Source organism: Echiichthys vipera (assembly GCF_963691815.1).
Source record: "Echiichthys vipera genome assembly, chromosome: 11".
Taxonomy (NCBI): Eukaryota; Metazoa; Chordata; class Actinopteri; order Perciformes; family Trachinidae; genus Echiichthys; species Echiichthys vipera.
The window spans coordinates 9,903,861-9,923,963 of NC_139836.1; the positions used below are offsets into that span (position 1 = coordinate 9,903,861).

Consider the following 20,103-nt stretch of genomic DNA (forward strand, 5'->3'; position numbering starts at 1 on the left):
GAAATATTGGGAGGATGTTTTCAACATCTTCTCCATGGTAACTGGTAGAACAAGCTGATCATTTTTAGGTACAACAGACGGTCTGAATACACCAAGGAACCCTAAGAAACATTTTATTTCATATGGCCTCATAACAGCGAAGAAGGTCTTGCTGCAGTACTGAAAGAAACCGGAAATCCCTTCGACAAAACACTGGATCAATGACTTAACAAGCCTTCTCCACCTGGAGAGAATCAGGTTTGCCCTAGAAGAGAAGCTGGAAGACTTTTGAAAAACTTGGCCCCTATTTATAGAATCAGTCCACTCTGACTCAGACTTTATCGAACTCATACCATCTAACAACTCTGAATAGAAGACAAGTATGCCCTAGGTCAACTGTATGCACTACATGTAAACACCTAACCCCCTTTCCTCCCATCTGTACATTGCTTATTCTGGGTATGTGTGTATGTTTTTTCACTTCTTTTTTGTCTCTCTTTCTGTTTATTTATTTATTTGACTTTTTTAACTTTTTTCTTTCCTTTTATGAGTGCACCTAGGGTTTCAGTTGGTAATTGGTTAGAAAAAAACAGAAAAGAAGCTAATGTAATCCATCACTATTCCGACTGATCATATTCCAATAAAAGATATTTGAAATAAAATGAGCTGTTGTGACTCTTTGATAATCACAGCCTCTCGAAACTGTACAACCACCAACTGTAGACGTGGGGACTTCAACAAACATCTTCACTGTACATTTACAACTGAGTTCACTGCAGCTTCGGAGAGACAAGTGGTCTGTGTGCCAACGTTAAGAGTTTAATGTTAATCTGTGTGGGTGTGTGTGTGTGTGTGGAGCTGCAGTGCCTGCTGTGGGTGATGCTCGTGTCTCCTTCCTCCAGGTGGAGCCGCTGTAGAGAAAGAAAGAGCAGCGGTTTGTGCAGGTTTCCATGGGAAGAAGCAGCAGTGATGGAGCTGCTGTAACATGTAAAGACAGTGTTGTTGAGCGTGTGTGTGTCCCAGCTGTGTGTTGAAGAGTGTAAAAAGAGCGGGTCCCGCTGTATTCCTCAGGCTGCACTACAGCGTCTATTCACGGGCGCGATCCCACTACTGAGCGGCACGGGGGCTTTGACCTGCTCCGTGTCCGGCCTGGGCCGGTGCACCCCTCCTTAGACGACCTGGTGGTCCCGGGCTCCCCCAGGAGCACCATATCGATACCGAACTTAGTGCGGACACCCGATCGACATAGTCCGCTGCAGCTCAGAGCCCCTGAGGTCAAACGGTCCTCCGGCCTCAGCCTCCCGGTAACTTGGATTACAGGCGCGCGCCACCGCACCCGGCGACAATAAGCAAAATTCGCCGGGCTTTAGTGTTTACGGACGTGACGTCATCAAAAAGCACAGTGACACCTGGTGATGAAGATGAAACCTGCAGCTGCAGTTTGATCCCTGAGGTTAGTTCATGTTAATGATCAGAACCTCTTTGGGTTCATGCTCATCAGCGTCTGAAACATTTCCCTGAAACTCCCTCACTGATCAGTTATTTCAGTAAACATTAAAACATCATCACATGTTTTATAACGCGGTGAGTTTATTATAAGCTTTCCTTTCTGTTGTCTGCATTCACAGGTTACAAAACAAAGGTTCTTCAGCAGGTTGCATGATACAATAATTTATTTTCTCGATCTGAGACTGAATTGAAATAAAGAAAAAGACACTTCATTCAAACAATAAATAATAATATATGAGCAGTAGTGGCCTATAGTAGTATTAGCCTGCAGATTCAAATCTACTTCAAAGACAGAGTTTTCTTGTTGGAGACAGATGTTGTCAGTGTTCCTAGAGTTGATCCTCACATGTGTATCAAGTCTTTGTTGCATTAGTGCATCACTGATAAACTGTTGTGTTGAGCTGCATTTTACTGAAGTGAACTCAGTACAGAGAAATAACTGAAGGTTGTTGTTAAAGGTGAACCCCAACATCTCGAATGTTTAACTCAACAGACACACTGGGTGAAACTTTAAATAATGTGAGGACACAGGACTGTGAGTCTGACATGGTTGTCTGCAAATATTGGTAAGAAAGGGAGAAATATTAAGATGATTCTTGTGGACTGGAATGATCTGATGACTGCAGAGATGATGGACTTTATTGAGCTTTGAGAAGAACAGGGACTGACGGTGAGGAGGAGAAACAAGCATCTCTGGTGCACAGCTCTTGTAGAAGGAATTGTAGAAAGTGTGTGAAGTCCATCAGGACCTGGAGAAAACCAGAGAAAATGTCTTGTGTAAATATCTCGTACAGCACCATCAGACATTTGAGTTTACACCACAGATATTATTCTAAGAAGCTCTACAGAGATATGAAATGATGTGACTTTAATGTTTTTACTTGATGCATTCACTAACATGCATTTAAAGAAATCTGCGTGACTGAAAATGAATGGACAGACACGGAGTCACCTCATACTGATGCACATCACACTGGTAATAGTACCTGAACTGCAAAGCCTTGTGGGAGGAAGAGGAGCTCTTTGTGGTGGATGAAGTTCAGCATCTGTTCTCCAGATAATGTGAGCTCATGCTGATGTCTGTGTGCTTCACATGACACAAAACCTGTGAGAAGAAGAACACAGAGTCAAATTCAACATGAAGGCTGCTTTAATCCATGAGCCAGCCAGACTATTATTACACAGTTATCTGTTGGCATGTCATCTACACTACATTTACCACAGTGAGTGTGTGTGTGTGTGTTTCTGTGTGTGTCTGTGTGTGTATGTGTGTGTGTGTGTGTGTGTGTGTGTGTGTGTGTGTGTGTGTGTGTGTGTGTGTGTGGCCTCTGCTCTTCCACTTACGTCTTCATATTTATTGTTGTTCCTTTTGCAGATGTTTGAAATGTGTGTCTTACCTCTGCCTCTTCATGATGTTTTCAATGCTCTTTAGGTGAGATGTTGTGTACCTTACACAGCATGGATACCAGAATCTGCTGGTGAGGTGAAGGAGGAGGTGTAAACGGCTGTAGAGGTAGAGGTTTAAGCTGCACCCTTCAGCTAGTATCTGTCAGTGTTGATGAACACAGCAGTTTCCTGGATGTTGTAGGTGGTCTCAGAATATCTGGTGGTGCCAGTGGGTACATGTTGCAGGCAGAGGTTGTAGGTGGAGGTTCAGACTGCAGCTGTCTGCCAGAATCTGCAGGTGGAGACTGCAGGTTCTGAGAGAAAACTGCCACCTGAATCTGCAGGTGGAGGCGCCAGCTGAAGGTTGATGGCAGAGGCTGTAGGTGGAGGTTCAGGTTTCAGCTGTCTCCAAGAATCTGCAGGTGGAGGCAGAGACTGAAGATTCTGACAGAAAGCTGCAACCTGAACCTACAGGTGGAGGAGGCGGCTGATGGTGGCTGAAAAGAGTCTGCAGATGGAGGTTCAGTTTATAGTTATTTACCAGAATCTGCAGTGACTGCAGAGTTTGACAAAGAGCTACAACTTAAACCTCAAGTGGAGGCAGGGGCTAAAGGTTGAAGGTTGCTGAACTGAGGCTGTAGGTGGAGGTTCAGGTTACAACTGTCTGCCACAATCTGCAGGTGGAGGTGGAGACTGCAGATTTTGACAAAAAGCTTCAACCTGAATCTACAGGTGGAGGAAGGGGCTGATCGTTGCTGAATGATGCCGTAGATTGAGGTTCAGGTTGAAGCTGTCTGCCACAATCTGCAGGTGGAGGAGGCGGTTGCAGATTTCGACAAAAAGCTACAACCTAAACCTCAGGCAGAGGCAGGTGCTGAAGGTTGCTGGGTGAGGCTGTGGGTGGAGGTTCAGGTTGCAGCTGTCTGCCACAATCTGCAGGTGGAGGCTGTAGGTTGCTGACAGAGCCTGTAGGTGGAGGTTCATGTTGCAGCTGTCTGCAACTATCTGCAGGTGGAGGCTGCAGCTTGCTGAAAGAGGCTGTAGGTGGAGGTTCAGGTTACAACTGTCTGCCACAATCTGCAGGTGGAGGCTGCAGGTTGCTGAGAGAGGTTGTAGGTGGAGGTTCATGTTGCAGCTGTCTGCAACTATCTGCAGGTGGAGGCTGCAGGTTGCTGACAGAGGTTGTAGGTGGAGGTTCAGGTTACAACTGTCTGCCACAATCTGCAGGTGGAGGCTGCAGGTTGCTGAGAGAGGTTGTAGGTGGAGGTTCAGGTTACAACTGTCTACTAGAATCTGAAGGTGGAGGCGGCTGCAGGTTGCTGACAGAGGTTGTAGGTGGAGGTTAAGGTTACAACTGTCTACCACAATCTGCAGGCGGAGGCTGCAGGTTGCTGACAGAGGCTGTAGGTGGAGGTTCAGGTTACAACTGGCTGCCACAATCTGCAGGTGGAGGCTGCAGGTTTGCTGACAGAGGCTGTAGGTGGAGGTTCAGGTTAAAACTGGCTGCCACAATCTGCAGGTGGAGGCTGCAGGTTGCTGACAGAGGCTGTAGGTGGAGGTTCAGGTTACAACTGTCAGCCACAATCTGCAGGTGGAGGCTGCAGGTTGCTGACAGAGGTTGTAGGTGGAGGTTCAGGTTGCAGCTGTCTGCAACTATCTGCAGGTGGAGGCTGCAGGTTGCTGACAGAGGCTGTAGGTGGAGGTTCAGGTTACAACTGTCTACCAGAATCTGAAGGTGGAGGCTGCAGGTTGCTGACAGAGGTTGTAGGTGGAGGTTCAGGTTACAACTGGCTGCCACAATCTGCAGGTGGAGGCTGTAGGTTGCTGACAGAGGCTGTAGGTGGAGGTTCAGGTTGCAGCTGTCTGCAACTATCTACAGGTGGAGGCTGCAGGTTGCTGACAGAGGCTTTATGTGGAGGTTCAGGTTACAACTGTCTACCAGAATCTGAAGGTGGAGGCGGCTGCAAGTTGCTGACAGAGGTTGTAGGTGGAGGTTCAGGTTGAAGCCGTCTGCAACTATCTGCAGGTGGAGGCGGCTGCAGGTTTGCTGACAGAGGCTGTAGGTGGAGGTTCAGGTTAAAACTGGCTGACACAATCTGCAGGTGGAGGCTGCAGGTTGCTGACAGAGGCTGTAGGTGGAGGTTCAGGTTACAACTGTCAGCCACAATCTGCAGGTGGAGGCTGCAGGTTGCTGACAGAGGTTGTAGGTGGAGGTTCAGGTTGCAGCTGTCTGCAACTATCTGCAGGTGGAGGCTGCAGGTTGCTGACAGAGGCTGTAGGTGGAGGTTCAGGTTACAACTGTCTACCAGAATCTGAAGGTGGAGGCTGCAGGTTGCTGACAGAGGTTGTAGGTGGAGGTTCAGGTTACAACTGGCTGCCACAATCTGCAGGTGGAGGCTGTAGGTTGCTGACAGAGGCTGTAGGTGGAGGTTCAGGTTACAACTGTCAGCCACAATCTGCAGGTGGAGGCTGCAGGTTGCTGACAGAGGTTGTAGGTGGAGGTTCAGGTTACAACTGTCTACCACAATCTGCAGGTGGAGGCTGCAGGTTGCTGACAGAGGCTGTAGGTGGAGGTTCAGGTTACAACTGGCTGCCACAATCTGCAGGTGGAGGCTGCAGGTTTGCTGACAGAGGCTGTAGGTGGAGGTTCAGGTTGCAGCTGTCTGCAACTATCTGCAGGTGGAGGCTGCAGGTTGCTGACAGAGGCTTTAGGTGGAGGTTCAGGTTACAACTGTCTACCAGAATCTGAAGGTGGAGGCGGCTGCAAGTTGCTGACAGAGGCTTTAGGTGGAGGTTCAGGTTACAACTGTCTACCACAATCTGAAGGTGGAGGCTGCAGTTTGCTGACAGAGGCTGTAGGTGGAGGCTGCAGGTTGCTGACAGAGGCTGCAGGTGGAGGTTCAGGGGTTGCATGGAACATGTTTTTTAGGGTGTAGAGGTGCAGTATAAGGTGGAGAATGTTGTTCTTGTCTTTGAAAGTCTGTGACGTGTGCACTGCAGCAACAACCAGGTTTAAAGGAACGCTGCAAACAGACCTTCTGAAAGCTCTGTTCTTCCTCCACAAAGTTTCAAAAAGAGAAAGCTGAATTATGTTGGCTGACTGAAAAAAAAGTTAAATTAGTATAAATTACGCTTTAAGTGCAACTGGCCCAAAAAAACAACATGTTGTGTTTGTTTTTTCATTTGTGGAGCTGTGATGTAACTCTGGGGTTCCCTCTGATGGCATCTGCAAGATTTCACTGCAACGACCCTGAACCACATCAGAGCAGAGGAGTCTCTGATTCAGCATCAATGAACTCAGACTGTGAAACCACACAGTCCTGATTACATCTGTTCCTGTATGACTTCTATCTCACAAAGTGTTTTCAGAAACACGTTTCAAATGAGAAAGTGGAGTCAGAATCACTGTTACTGGGTCAGAGACGGCTCCGTGGTGAAAGGCTGGGGGTCGCTCAGATGCCGTCAGGAGCAGACAGGGAGCAGCAGCTCGATGCAGAGGTACGGACTTTTCCACAGCTCGCCTGTCTCACTGTGCTGTCAGGATTTAGTGACGAGCAAATTAATAATTACTGAGGTTTTGTTTTTTAGACTCTTGTTTAGGAAAGTGTCAGTGAGTGTGAATACTTACTTGGTATCTACAAACTAAACAGCAGTAAAATAGTTCAAACTTAAACACACTAAATATGAATCATAGTCAAAACGTATCAAAACAATAAGGAATAAGAAAAATGTAAAACCTATGAACGCACTAAATACAAATGGAATAAAACTTACCCACAAACTAAAAAGGAATAAAAAATGTAAAACTATGAAATTATTAACTTAGCAACACACTAAAACAATTAAATATTAAAGGTGTGTATGTGTGTGTGTGTGCATGTGTGCATGTGTGCGTGTGTGTGTGCGTGCATGTGTGCATGTGTGCATGCGTATGTGTGCGTGTGTGTGCGTGTGGGTGTGCGTGTGCGTGTGTGTGTGTGTGTGTGTGGTACTGTCACATCTCCGGGTTGAATGGAGAGTCAGTCAGCCACGCCATAACCATCTCGGCCACCGCATCAAAGGCAGGGGTTTGGGGTCCGGGTAAGAGGGGCAAGGCCATGACGTCATCGTACTCAACGTCCTCCACGGGCTCCTGGAGAGAGAGGGGTGGTGTCAAACTGGTTAAAACTACACCCTTTAGACTGACGCAGGAGTGTGGGATGAATGTGGGGACCATGGAGCCAGGACAGAGTGGTTGTGACCAACAGAGGAACAGGAGGCAGATGGAAACCAGACGTCGTGGACACATTTGGAGCACTCACCTCCAGCTGGACCTCCTCCGGCCGGGCCTCTGGGGTGGAGGTGGAGGTGGAGGGCTGCGGGCCGGGGCTGGGCTCAGACAGGACGGCATCACTCTCACGGAGTCTTCTCTCTGGAGGCTCCTCGAGGCCTCTGGAGCTGCTCTCCTGCTGCCTCTGTCTCTTCCTGCGTTCAGAAGCCTGTGGAGCGATGAACAGAGGGAGAAAGTAACGGAGCAGGTCCCACTGGTTCAGTTCAAGTCCTTTCAGACGGCTGCGTAACATCACTGCTTTACATCTGGATGGATCGCTTTATTTCATCTGAACACGGGTTCATTATAATTACTTAATGATTACTATACCAACAGTTATTATAGAATTACTAAAACTATATAATCTATACTGTCAGAGCTTGAAGTCACTGTTTTGAACTCGATGCGTTACTTGTGCTGCAAATGTTTTTAATCAATGTTTGAATGGAAACATGTATTCAGCAGTTATTATTTCACATTAGAGGAGATGGGACTTCAGTCTGGTCTGACCAATATAGAGTATAGATGAAATAAAACTCTTCAGGTCAGGTTAAATTATTATTTTTGTCTCCTAGCAACAGCAGGAGCCACTGCAGCACATCCCATAATTTGTTAATTGTCCAATCAGTGTCAGCTGGTGGCCAATCAGGAGCTGCAGGGTCTCCACCAGTGTTTTATGGAGGCGTGAATCAAAGACCACGTCTGTTCAAACTAAAAATGAAATGTTCATGAAACTGAAAACTCTTTTATGAACTAAAACCCAGAGATTTGAGGGAAAAGACTTGACACAGCTAATGCCACATGTTTAATGAGTGTGGCTGCTGTTTGTGCCATCAAGACTCACTCAAGTGATCCTGCGGTGTGTCAGGATCAGGTGGCTTACCCCCAGAAATCAGACTTTGAACACTCACAACACACTTCCTCTCCACTTCTATCCACACTTCTCATCATACAACCAATCCCACTGGTCTCTGAGCAGCCACACATCAAACTTACTGATCACTTAGTGTAACGCACCGACCAAGGCGGAACCAAACGCACCGACCGAGCAGAACAACTCTTCTTCATCCAGGCAGCGCATGAAGACCTGCATGAGGACAAACAGTGAGTGGGTCAGCTGCCTGCAGAGCAGCCAGAGACACTGGAGACAGACGTCAGTGCAGCTTCCAGGAGACGGACACGGTTCAATATGAGGAAGCACATCCAGCAACATGTGGATGTGACTGGCTGTCATGGCAACACTGGCAAGGAGGAGGTTAGACGTCTTGTCCTGGGTGATGTTTAGACTGTAGGGATGCTCCTTTAATGTCCTCATCGGATTATTCATGATGACCTCTTACCTTTACATGGTTTCTCAGCTGAACAAGGTGCAGGGCAGCGAGCCGAGACACCCGTCTGTTTTAAACTTCCACACTTCAGTCTTCAGTCTTCAGGGGACTGGACTTCCTGCCAGAAGCTGAAGACCTCGGTTTTCTTCCAGCACATCGAGACACTTCCTCCCAACATGACCCCAGCTGGGGGGCTTCATACTTAGAGATCAGGCTCATCCAGCAGGATGTTAGAGGCACTGAGACGAGAACTTTCTACTGTCTAATATCTCCACTCACTTCCACATTATTGATAATAATCTGTTTTATGTCGAGTTACAAGGGAACAATCTAACCTAACGGCTCACTAATGGTGCTGCCCAGTTCTTACAAAATAAAACACAAACACACTAAATAGACTAAACTAAAGCAACTAAGCAAACCAAAGAAATAAAGGAAAGGAAAATACAAAATGTATCTAGTTCAAAGAAAGCAAATATATATATAATATCGGACACGCAAAAGAAAGAAATAAACCCATGACTAATAAACAGCTGCTACACCTTCATTTACATAATTAAGTAAAAAACCTCTGATCCTGAGTCCAGGATAAACTCTGCAGTCCACTGCGATCCTCTGTGTTTGTTCACAGTGTGCAGAATTACAACAGCCCTGAATGCAACACAACACACACAGCTGCACCTGAAGCAGCACAATCTGAACTCTAGTGACACAAATGATCTCAAAACACCTGGCTGAGGAGGACTTTTTCTGTGCACGTTTCTCATTTCTTTAATGGTGTTTTTCACTGTTGTTTTTGAACTTAAAATTGTCCTAAAGACACATGCAAAGTCCACATTTTCATTTTCAAATCCTTTTATTCTTCAAGAAAGTGTTTTTAAATGTAAAGCGCATTAATATGCAGTGCGTCAGGAATTGATGATTAATGATGATTTTATTGCTTTTCCACTCATTCTCATCTTTGTTTTGGTCTTGTGATTATTCTTATTTTGTATAATGGCACATGTGCTGAGCATGAATGCTCTTTTCCATGAATGCTCTGTTTCACAGTCACATATGACGTCAGAAATATATTTTCAGGTCAACACATGTAAGTTAACTTAAGATCTCTTTGTGCATGGTTTCAAACTTTAGTGTGTGACACACTGTAACGCGTCATGTCGTGGTGGCCCCAGTGTCTCAATCATGACATCACAGTTTTCTGCCATGTGGTTTTTTGGTGTTATTTTATAATATGTAGCATGCATGTACTTTATATCCACAGACGTTTGGGCAAATACAGTCATTTATAACCAGGTATCAAAGCACTACACTACACACTAAAGATAATGTTCAAAATAATATGTAAAATAAGCTCAAACTCCTATCAAATCTCTCAGGATACACACTTTTACTGCTGTTGTACCTTGTTGGTGTTGGGGCTCTTTTGGCTCCTGCTGCGCTTTCTCTTGCGGGGTTTGTGGTCGTGGAGGCGAGATGGCTCCTCAGTCTGTAATGATTAACCTGCATTTAGGACTGGACTCTAATTCAACACAATGCTGTTTATTTAGATATTCAACTGAACCCTTCAACCCGCTGAGGCTGAGATTACTGAGGTTTCCCTGAAACAAACCAGCTGTTTTCTGCTCTGTATGTAAATGTCAGTTTCATCACATTAACAGCACTAAAACTATCACTGAACCACTGTGAATGGGTGCTACTACTGAGAAAGATGCACTGTGGTGTCTTTGAAACAGCACTTTACTCTTCAGTGCAGCAGCAGTTCACTCAAATGCATGAAGGTGCAGTCTTTTATTTTCAGAGAGGAGGTGAAACGCGTCAACACTGTAACAATCTGTATGAAAAGCACTTTTCAGATTACACCAACGACTTTACTGCAATACTAGGGGTTTTTCTTAGATTTCACTGAACCAACTTTTCAAAGCCTCAAGACTTAAATTCAGTCAAAGAAAAATGAAACATATCCATTTATAGGATATATTAATAATTAGATATGCCTACATAAAGAGATGAAATATGTCTTCTTGTTTATTCTTGTCTTTTTAGATGAGTTGATCGGTACAGTTCCCTGTAATACAGGTTATTAATATGAATATCATATTAATATTGATAAAGACTGTTTAGCAGTGGTCCGTGTTCATGTCCCTTCAGGTCACTTTAGAGCCTGTTCAAAGTGAAGTGAAGGCTTTGAAAGCCTCCACGGTCAGACTGAGAAAAGAAACCGTGTCAGAGGTCAAAGCTCACATCTTCCATGCTGGAGCTGCTTCCTCAGTCTCTCCTCAGTCTCTCCGAGTCTTTGATCCGAGTCTCAGGAACAAGTCGGCGCTAAAAGTCTTTCTGGGAAAGAAAGCGTCGAGTGAAACTTGAGAGAAAAACGTTTCTTGACCGTTGGAGGTTTTGTTTTTGTTTAAACAATGATGTTCATAAAAGATGCACGTGGAGACAAAACATAGCAACCATGGAATCCTTCACGTGCGCTCTGTGCACGTGTGTTTTTACCGTCACACCTCGCTCTAAGGGGGGATCAAGATTCATATTATCGGCATAAAACTAAATATAATATCAAAATATATAATAATAATATATACATTGTTGTTTTCGTAAAGTATCTTTGTGTATCCAGTGCTATAGAAGTTCAACGTATTATTATTATTCATAATAATAGTATTTAAATTAATTAATTTATTTCATTTTTATTTATGAAAAAAATAATAATGTCAGTCATGTTTTTAGTGGATTTCTTGTGTGAAAGGCCTTTAAGATTTTACATATATCATGTGGTTCCTTAATAAAATATGATACATTATTATTATTGATTTAACTATAGCACACAATGTAATAAGTAGGTTAGTTGGAATATCTGGTTGTGGGGCTTTTACTGCAGGTACAGCTGTGTAGTTCAGTCTTTTAACTAAACATCTGGAGTTATTTTAACCTTAAGCTGCAGTGTGTGCTGTGGGTGATGCTCATGTCTCCTTCCTCCAGGTGGAGCCGCTGTAGACAAAGAAAGAGCAGCGGTTTGTGCAGGTTTCCATGGGAAGAAGACAGTGAAGCAGCAGTGATGGAGCTGCTGTAACATGTAAAGACAGTGTTGTTGAGCGTGTGTGTGTCCCAGCTGTGTGTTGAAGAGTGTCCAGAGTGTAAAAAGAGCGGGTCCCGCTGTATTCCTCAGGCTGCACTACAGCGTCTATTCACAGGCGCGATCCCACTACTGAGCGGCACGGGGGCTTTGACCTGCTCCGTGTCCGGCCTGGGCCGGTGCACCCCTCCTTAGACGACCTGGTGGTCCCGGGCTCCCCCAGGAGCACCATATCGATACCGAACTTAGTGTGGACACCCGATCGACATAGTCCGCTGCAGCTCAGAGCTCCTGAGCTCAAACGATCCTCCGGCCTCAGCCTCCCGGTAACTTGGATTATAGGCGCGCGCCACCGCACCCGGCGACACTCAGTCAAACTCACCGGGATTTAGCGTTTATGCACGTGACGTCATCAAAAAGCACAGTGACACCTGGTGATGAAGATGAAACCTGCAGCTGCAGTTTGATCCCTGAGGTTAGTTCATGTTGATCAGCTGATCAGCTGGTTTAATTGCTGATCAGCGTCTGCACAATTCAGGGCCTCCCCTGAAATCGATTTGGCAACTCCTGCCAGAGACCACTGGGGTTGTCTTTGAGAGGCTGTGACAAGTTAGAGTGCATATATTGGTATCATAAGAAACTAATTGATCTGGGACTAAATAGCACTACAAAGTTGGGAGGGAGGGTGGCATGCATGTTTGTTCTCAAATGTGTTGTTTGATATCACTTCATGTCTGAGTACCAAGAGTTAGTCTGGGATTTGTTTAGCCAAGCTCAGCTAAGAGTGGAAGCAGGAGGGAATCAAAGGAACCATGTAAAACACAAATGTTCACACGACAGATGCTTGATAATAGTAATATGTTTTATTGTTTCTGATAAAGACAAATGTTCATGCAAGAGTTGGGATAAAACATCACGTAACAAAAACACGGCACAGACATCACTCTGAATATATGATCTTTGATTTCTGATCATGTTGGCCAATTGATGTGATAATGTCCAGATTACAGCAACAACGGACCATTATTTAACACTGGAAATACAGCAGGAATTTGATCTTTGGTAAAGATGAGGAAACATATGAGAGAAACCTAATAAAAAGGACATCACAGAATTGAAAATGGGTCTTATAATGAATGAGGCAAAATCACTCCAATACAAACAAACAAATGAAGGTGCATTTAAACGCTGGGGGTCCATTGCTTCTTTTTTTTAAATCAATATGCAATTCCCCCTAAGGCACCTCTCCCTTTGACGGAAAGACATTTCCCTATTAATTCAATTCAAATACTGATAGTTTGCTTCAGATACTTCAAAAATCAGCAAATGTGTGTAACCCATTTGTCAACACAACCAGGACATAAAAACACTGATATTTTTTTCCAACCTTTCAAACATTATTTCAGCTACATCAGGGCTCTGCAACACATCACAGAAATGGATTCATCCTATCTTCTTTTAACTCTGTAACTATCCCATCTTTATGACCTTCAGCCACTTCCATATCCTTCATTTCCCAGAGTCATCTTGTAGATACAAACACACGGCGCGTAAAACGTAAATAAATGCATCCGATGGTGTCCCTTAACTAATGTTACTCACAACGTTGGAAGTAAAGCCTCGTTTAAGGTTAGAAGAGAGGAACAGAAGGGATTCTAACATAATGAGAGACACGCCTACTAAAACTCCTCCAATGACTCTTTGTGTTTAATGTGAGCCCCTGGGGACACAACAGTTGAATCAACTACCCAAAGTGCAGCGACACAAACTTTCAACTGATATAAAGTTTATTGTCTGAGGAAGAACTAAACATTCTTTCTAAAGAATGGAACATAAAACACACCGCTAAGGTCTAATCTATTCATTAAGAGATTAATCACAAGGGAAGAACTGAAATATTTCAAGGACCCCATGAAACAAAAAGAAAATCAGTCATGAAATGCAACTGTGATGGAAATAAAAGTGTAGAAAGTGGTTCAGACAGTGCCGTGATCAAACACAAGCAGTAACTGAAGAAGAGGCGGTGACAGGATGAAGACCTGTGTCTGGCTTTTCTTCTTTGGTAATAACACATTTGACACAGTGTGTTTGATAAGACCATGTAGAAAGTATGAAGTAGCGTAGTGTTTTGTTTTTGTCTCCACCAGCTCTGTTATCTTGTGTCCTGTTATTTTCATTTCACGGGGTCTGTAACACACTTTGTACAATCTACTTTACGTTCATTACAACAGCTCAAAAACATTATCCACACACTTATTGACGACACTTTACGATGACAGTCTAGCTTTTCATACATCAGAAATAACAGTCATTGGGGCAGCTTTTTTTTACAAATTGGGGGCTAAAGGTGCTGTGGGGGTTTGTACGAGGATGCATTCTACTACATGCTTGCACAAAAACATGCTCTCTTCAAATAAAAAATAAAAGCTGGACTACAGTATGTTGTAAAGATTTAGTTGAGAACAGAACAATGTAGGCTGATACTTTCCCCTTTTGGGAGTTCTCTTTTTCTTTCATCTCTGCCATGGAGAGGTCAGAGGTCAGGGACACCACTTAGGACGGACTTAGACCTGCCTTTACCAGATGAAGGACAGGCTCCCTGTTCACTTATATTTCACTGCCCTGAATGTAAATAAAATGCTGTGTCCACACAGTTAAGTTAAGAGGAATGTTGATTCTCAGGGCAAACCTTGACATTTTGAATGTTTAGCTCATCGGACACATTGGGTTAGGGTTAGTATATTAGTCTCGATTGCTATTAGCATTCCTAAATGAAACTAATGGCTACAGATAGCTGCAGACAAGCTGCAAAAAAAAAAAACTTAAACATTTCAAACATGTCTGATGAGAAAAATAGCATTCAAAATGACACAGATTTGCAAGGATCTCAAATGTCAAGTAATTTGTTTGATAATAATTCTTGTGGACTGATCATGACCGCATTGACTTTACTGAGCAACAGTGCAAAGGCTTATAGAACAAATACGAGTCACAGTAACAGAGCAAGCTAACTGGCAGTCTTTTTAAGGGAGCGTGGCTGGAAATGTAAGGCACTACAGTCTCAGTTGGAGCGTTTCTGCATCCTTCGGACCTCCATTCATCTGCTTGTAGAGAAACTGGAGGTGGGACTGAGATGGACAGGCGTCTGTCCTCATTCAGAAACTTCCAGAAAGTTTGTCGATCCCTTCGTCACCATCCTCACATTCATAATATGCATAATGAGGAGAGCAGGGATTATTTTTCTGCAGCTCGGTGATTTCCATAGAAAGAAAGACTCCCTCAGGGCGTGACGGGCGAGGTACAATTAAAGGCTCGGCTCGCTGGCATGTGCTACTTCTCAGGGAGAGTTTAGGAGTGAGGACAGAGCATGAAGAAGCTGTACGGAGGAGACAAGGGGAGTATCTGTGTGTGTGCTTACAATCGAGTGAAAGGGCCCACGTGAAGAGGCCCTCTCAGTTTGGGAGAGGAGCAGGAGTTGGTGGTGAACGTGGAGGACGGGGAGGAGGAATAAGGTGAGGAGGACGCAGATGAGGAGTCGCCGGCGCTGTTCATGGTGAAGACGCTGGAAACGGCCACGTCCACGATACCTTGACATAACTCTGGATATAGTTTCCTGGAGGCGGGACAGATAACAGGAGTGTCAACTTGCCCTCACACTTGTGTTACACATTTAATGAGTTTTACTGAAGTTTATAGGAAACACTCACGTGACCCACATCTAGTTGTGACTGATTTAACATCTTGCATTGGAAATTTATTGACATGACACTTTTATATTGACTAAAGAGTCAAAGCTCCAAAAATGAAATGGTAACCCTCCATGGAAGACTAACAAATATTTCACCCAAAGATATTTAATTGGGGAAATAGATTCAGAGCTTCTTTTCCCCTTGTTGTAAAAAGCCAACAATGTGTCTAAATGTAGACTGCAGGAATGGATCTGACAGAGTACAGGGCTGTAAGATTTCTAGATGAAATGAAAGTCAAACCGAAAAGGGTGCTAAGAACATTTTTGAACACGTATGATCAGCTGAATGTAACTGACTGTGCACAGGCTGGAGCTCCGTTGATCTCAATGAGCCACACTTTGAAGCTCTCGTCCACCATGAAATCAAATCCGAAGAGTTGGAAGCTCTGGTAGGACAGGTGCTTGGTGCTGATTGTCGGCTCGATACACGTCAGACAGCTCCTGTCGAACCAGACAGCAAAATCATTTCCAATCATCTGAATGTCCGACACTTGATATTCATCAGGAGCATTTCAGGCACTTAGTAATCTTTGACCTTTACAGACATCTACTGCCATTTGAAAAGGGAATGCACGATAAAAAATGCCTCCATCAATTGATGGTAGCTGGTATTTAATAGATTCAAAAGTCACAGAAGTAACATCGAGGAAGCTCATTAGAGAGGAGTTCAGACTTAAATGTACATCTAAGAAGTAATACAGGACCACAATCACTAGCATTAAATATTATATGTGCATATGTGCTAATTGTATAGTTTTGTGATTTGATTTTCTGTCTTGATAATGACATCTTTGGTATTTTAGGGGCTGAAATGTTTTAAAACACAAATTTCAAATGTGAATAGCTTTATTCTCACTCATATGGCAGTGAACTAGACTAAGCCGAAAACAAACCAAACAGCACCGCAATAATTACATTTTTCTGCAGCCAAGAGCCGTGTTGATGTGCCAAAGAAGTTCAAAGAAGAAATTCTTTGTAAACATAGGTCGACACAGGACTCTGTTACGGATTGGCTGTGCGTATTGAGCCAATTTCTCACAACGATGATGCCAGCATGTTGGTGTTAAGCAGGTAAGATGTTTACCACATTCATCACATTAGTTTAGCGTATTAGCATTCTAGTATTTGCTAATTAGCGCTGAAATAAAGTACAGCTGAGGGGAACGTCATTAGTTTTGCGGTTATTTGGTCATAAACCCAAACAGTGACGACCAAGTTTGACTGAAATAACAAAAATGACATAGCAGTTTGCCAAGATCTTTCAGTTTGGACTGTTTGGGCATTTTCTGTTTTTAGTCCACAATCCTATCAAACATCAACAAATATAATATGAATTTATGTATTGAAGCAGTAATGATGAAAATGTTACTGTCAACTAGGACGCATTTGACTTGACATCTATGCTCATTCTTGTGTTTGGAATGGATACAGTATAAGACTGGTATGTGATTTTTTTTAATTATGAATTTCAGCTCTCAACGTGATGTGTGGAAGCTAAGTGATGTGAAAATAAAAAAATGAAATTAAAACTGCAGCAAAAACAAGAAGGACCTACTTTATGATCTGCTTGATCTGAGGTAATATGGTGGCCTCCATGGTGACATTGTGAGTGTTCAGCAAGTACAGCCTGAACTCATCAAAGAAGATCTCGTTCCCCTCCTCATACCGTCCGTAGTTCTGGGAGTGCTCCTTCTGGATGCAGTGGTTGGTCAGGTGGCTGGTCATGTCCTGGAGGTCAGAGCTGTTGTAGGGCTCTGAGGACGTGCGCAGCACACCCTCTCGATATAAATAGATGTTGTACTGATGGTCCACGAGCACCCAGCTCCTGGAAATAACATACCAAAACTAATAACAGCCTCAATTACAAAGTCCAGACTGACTGGCAACATTCACTGTGGGTTAAACATAAAAGACATGCCTGATGTCAAACTTCCGATGTCCCGGCTCCAGAAGCAGAGGTTTCTCCAGGTACTTCTGAATAACATGAACCTGTCCCTGATTATCAATGTACTCCAGCAGCTGATTAGCATCATGGGATATCAAAATACCAGCACCTGTTTCAATAAAAACAAGATGCCATGATTTAAAACTGTGAGCAACACAAGCAGTAGGTCACATAAAAGGGGATTTATCAAGGGAAAATGGTTGCTTTTGGCAAAGCACAACTCTTTAAAATAGCTCAGAAAGAGTATGTCATCTAATTGATTCAAGTTAATATAATTTAAGAAGACACTGCAGGGAGGATATCAGACTAAGTTCAACTTGTGTCTTGGATTTAAACCAATTAAACCTGGATAATAGATTTTACCTTTAGCTCCGGCAGAGGACTTGGCTATCCACACAGTGCCCTCCCCACTTTCTTTTTTAGAGTGATAGGAGGCCAAGAAAACCTCCCGCTCATCTGTCTTGGGATTGTTCTTCAGATGACTAATGCCATTTGTAGCTGGAGCAACAGGGGTTTTGAGGTTAGTAGGATAGATGATGTAGGATTCTGGAAACCAGTTAGAGGAGTCGGACAGCTCTGGGCTGGTCTTTATAAGCCTAGAGGTAAAAAAGAAAAAAGAAAGTACATGATCAGCTAATGTAACTCCCTTTGAATAATTAATTTGCACAAAAAGCACACTAGCAACATGAATGACAGCAAAAGATACATAACAAAAACAGATACACACTTGACCAAAGACGCCTTTCTGCAAAGCTTGTCTGCTCCTCTGTAGTAATTCACCAGCTGCACCAGTCCTGGTTCATGACCTGTAAAGTCCAAGTGAGGGCATTTTAAAAAGTACACTCAGAGCCTCCACTGCACATCTAAATGAAAGACACAATCTTTCCACAGGATGGTGGTGCAGGCAGCCCTACACAGTCAAAACAGCTGTCAAATCCTCCTGAGGGGGTGTACACCGAACATACCAACAGGCTTTTGAGTCTGCTGTCAGCATCATGTGAAGTAAGAGAAAGGCATCTTTACCTAAACGTCCAAAGGGCAGTCTGTTCCGTTCACCCAGCATAAGGTTGAATCTGGGATTGTCTCTTTTCAGCCTCTTCCATTGTCCAGTTGAGAGGAGGATTTTGGAAACTTCTGCATACACAGTGCTGTTGTCATCACGGGTGACAAACGTGTACATCGGGGTATTCATAATGCCACGGTTACTACGAGGGTACGTGTATAATAGAAACGATTGGATGTGTAAATCACTTAGCTCTGTAGCTAACTTAGTTATGCTGTCTGGTTGGCACTGCAGCAGACAGACTATTCGGGGTTATCTCCTCTGTCCGTGCCATAATGATGAGTCAGTCATATCCAGCCCACACTTCCCAGTTAACTCACAATATTGTTCTCAAGCTTCAATTCAGAGGTCTAAGGTTAGCATGTATTCATATAAAGCATCGCAACATGTGAAGAATAGCTGCGCAGACAGGGTTTCCTCTCTAACCCCAGACCAGGGTGTGACTGACTGCTGCTGCCCGGCTCCTGGGGCTGGTCCCGTCTGGATTCATTAGGGTCCCGTCTCCGGTTTAGCTTTAGCTAACGGACTGTGGCCACTGCGAAGAGCTAACCGGGAAACTTTTCCGGTATCTCTCAGCAAAGACAAATAATTGTATGCCGAATAGTGCGAAACGTTAACTAACTACCTAGTTAGCTACACAATATCTCAAACTGCAGCGTATTTTCCCACCGGCGGCGGACGCTCCCCCTGAAGCTCAGCACTCGCTGTCATCCAGAGTCGACAACGTCAACAAAAAGCTCCACGGTTGTGGTTAGTGTAGTTCAGGCGTACACTAATGTCAAGAGTAATTTATATTTAAGCGTTTCTTATACACAACAACAGTAATTAAAACAATTTGTAATACAATTTATGTGAAAGTACCCTTTCTTTAAAAAATAATGAATGCCGGAATTCAGTGTTCGCCTGAATTTAAACTACGTTGGAACTCTATTCCCCAGAATGCAACACGATAAAGCGACACACTAATCGTTGCATTTGTTTAGAGTGTTGGCGTGTTGTCGCCACAAGATGGCGGTGTAGCACGTTGTACACCTCGCTTCCAGATAGCTGGGTTGGACCATTAGGCCCATGTGACATAACAACAGTCCGAAGAAAGTACGTTTTAAAACTCAGGAAAGGGGTTCTCCTTTCGGGTAAGACTATCTCGTAGTTCATACTTGTAAAATCATGAACCAGTAAGCTTTACAGGGAAATTGAAAGAGCAGCGTAGCACAGTAACCACTTTCTGGGCGACCCTGGGGGATAAATTGAGCACTCCCGAGCTGTGACAAGTTAGTGGTCCCGTTCCAATACTGTCAAATAAGTTATTTGCCTCCGTTAAGCTCTTTATTATTTACATATTTTCCCCCATAAAACGACGTTTTGTCAGCTGAATATTGAAACATATTTTGTTAGTCTTCGCTAGTTTTTGACACTAAGTGAAAGCGATTTTGAAATACTAATTTAGGTTTTCATATAACGAATTGGGACGTGGCAGGAAGTCGTACTGCTAAAGAAGAAACAGGTGGCGGGAACAACTAACTGCTCGTTAAAGGCTGAAGTACGGCACCTTTCATCGAGTTAACGTTATAACGTGTTTGAAGCGTAGCACCTTTTTATTTTGTCCTAATAGCTGAAGATATCCCTGATAGTAAGTGCCGTCCTTCATCGTCAGTATAATGGCTTGTTGTGTGGTCTGCCTGTTACAGTCCGTTAAGTTAGAAGTATATGTGTAGGCTAGGTGTACTGTCAGTTGGATGAATGATAACCTAAACCTA

General features: G+C 43.8%; 1 protein-coding gene across 1 annotated transcript; it reads right to left on the reverse strand.

Moving 5' to 3' along the window:
* Nucleotides 1-12,495: 12,495 nt before the first annotated feature.
* ttl (tubulin tyrosine ligase) lies at nt 12,496-19,027 on the reverse strand. Its single transcript, XM_083923481.1, has 7 exons — nt 18,307-19,027; nt 18,011-18,089; nt 17,647-17,879; nt 17,257-17,392; nt 16,894-17,163; nt 15,636-15,779; nt 12,496-15,203 (listed from the first exon to the last, which is right to left on the reverse strand). Exons 1-7 carry the CDS (start codon nt 18,473-18,475, stop codon nt 15,005-15,007), a joined length of 1,230 nt encoding a protein of 409 aa, XP_083779607.1. The 5' UTR covers nt 18,476-19,027; the 3' UTR covers nt 12,496-15,004.
* Between the last annotated feature and the right edge of the window lie 1,076 nt (nt 19,028-20,103).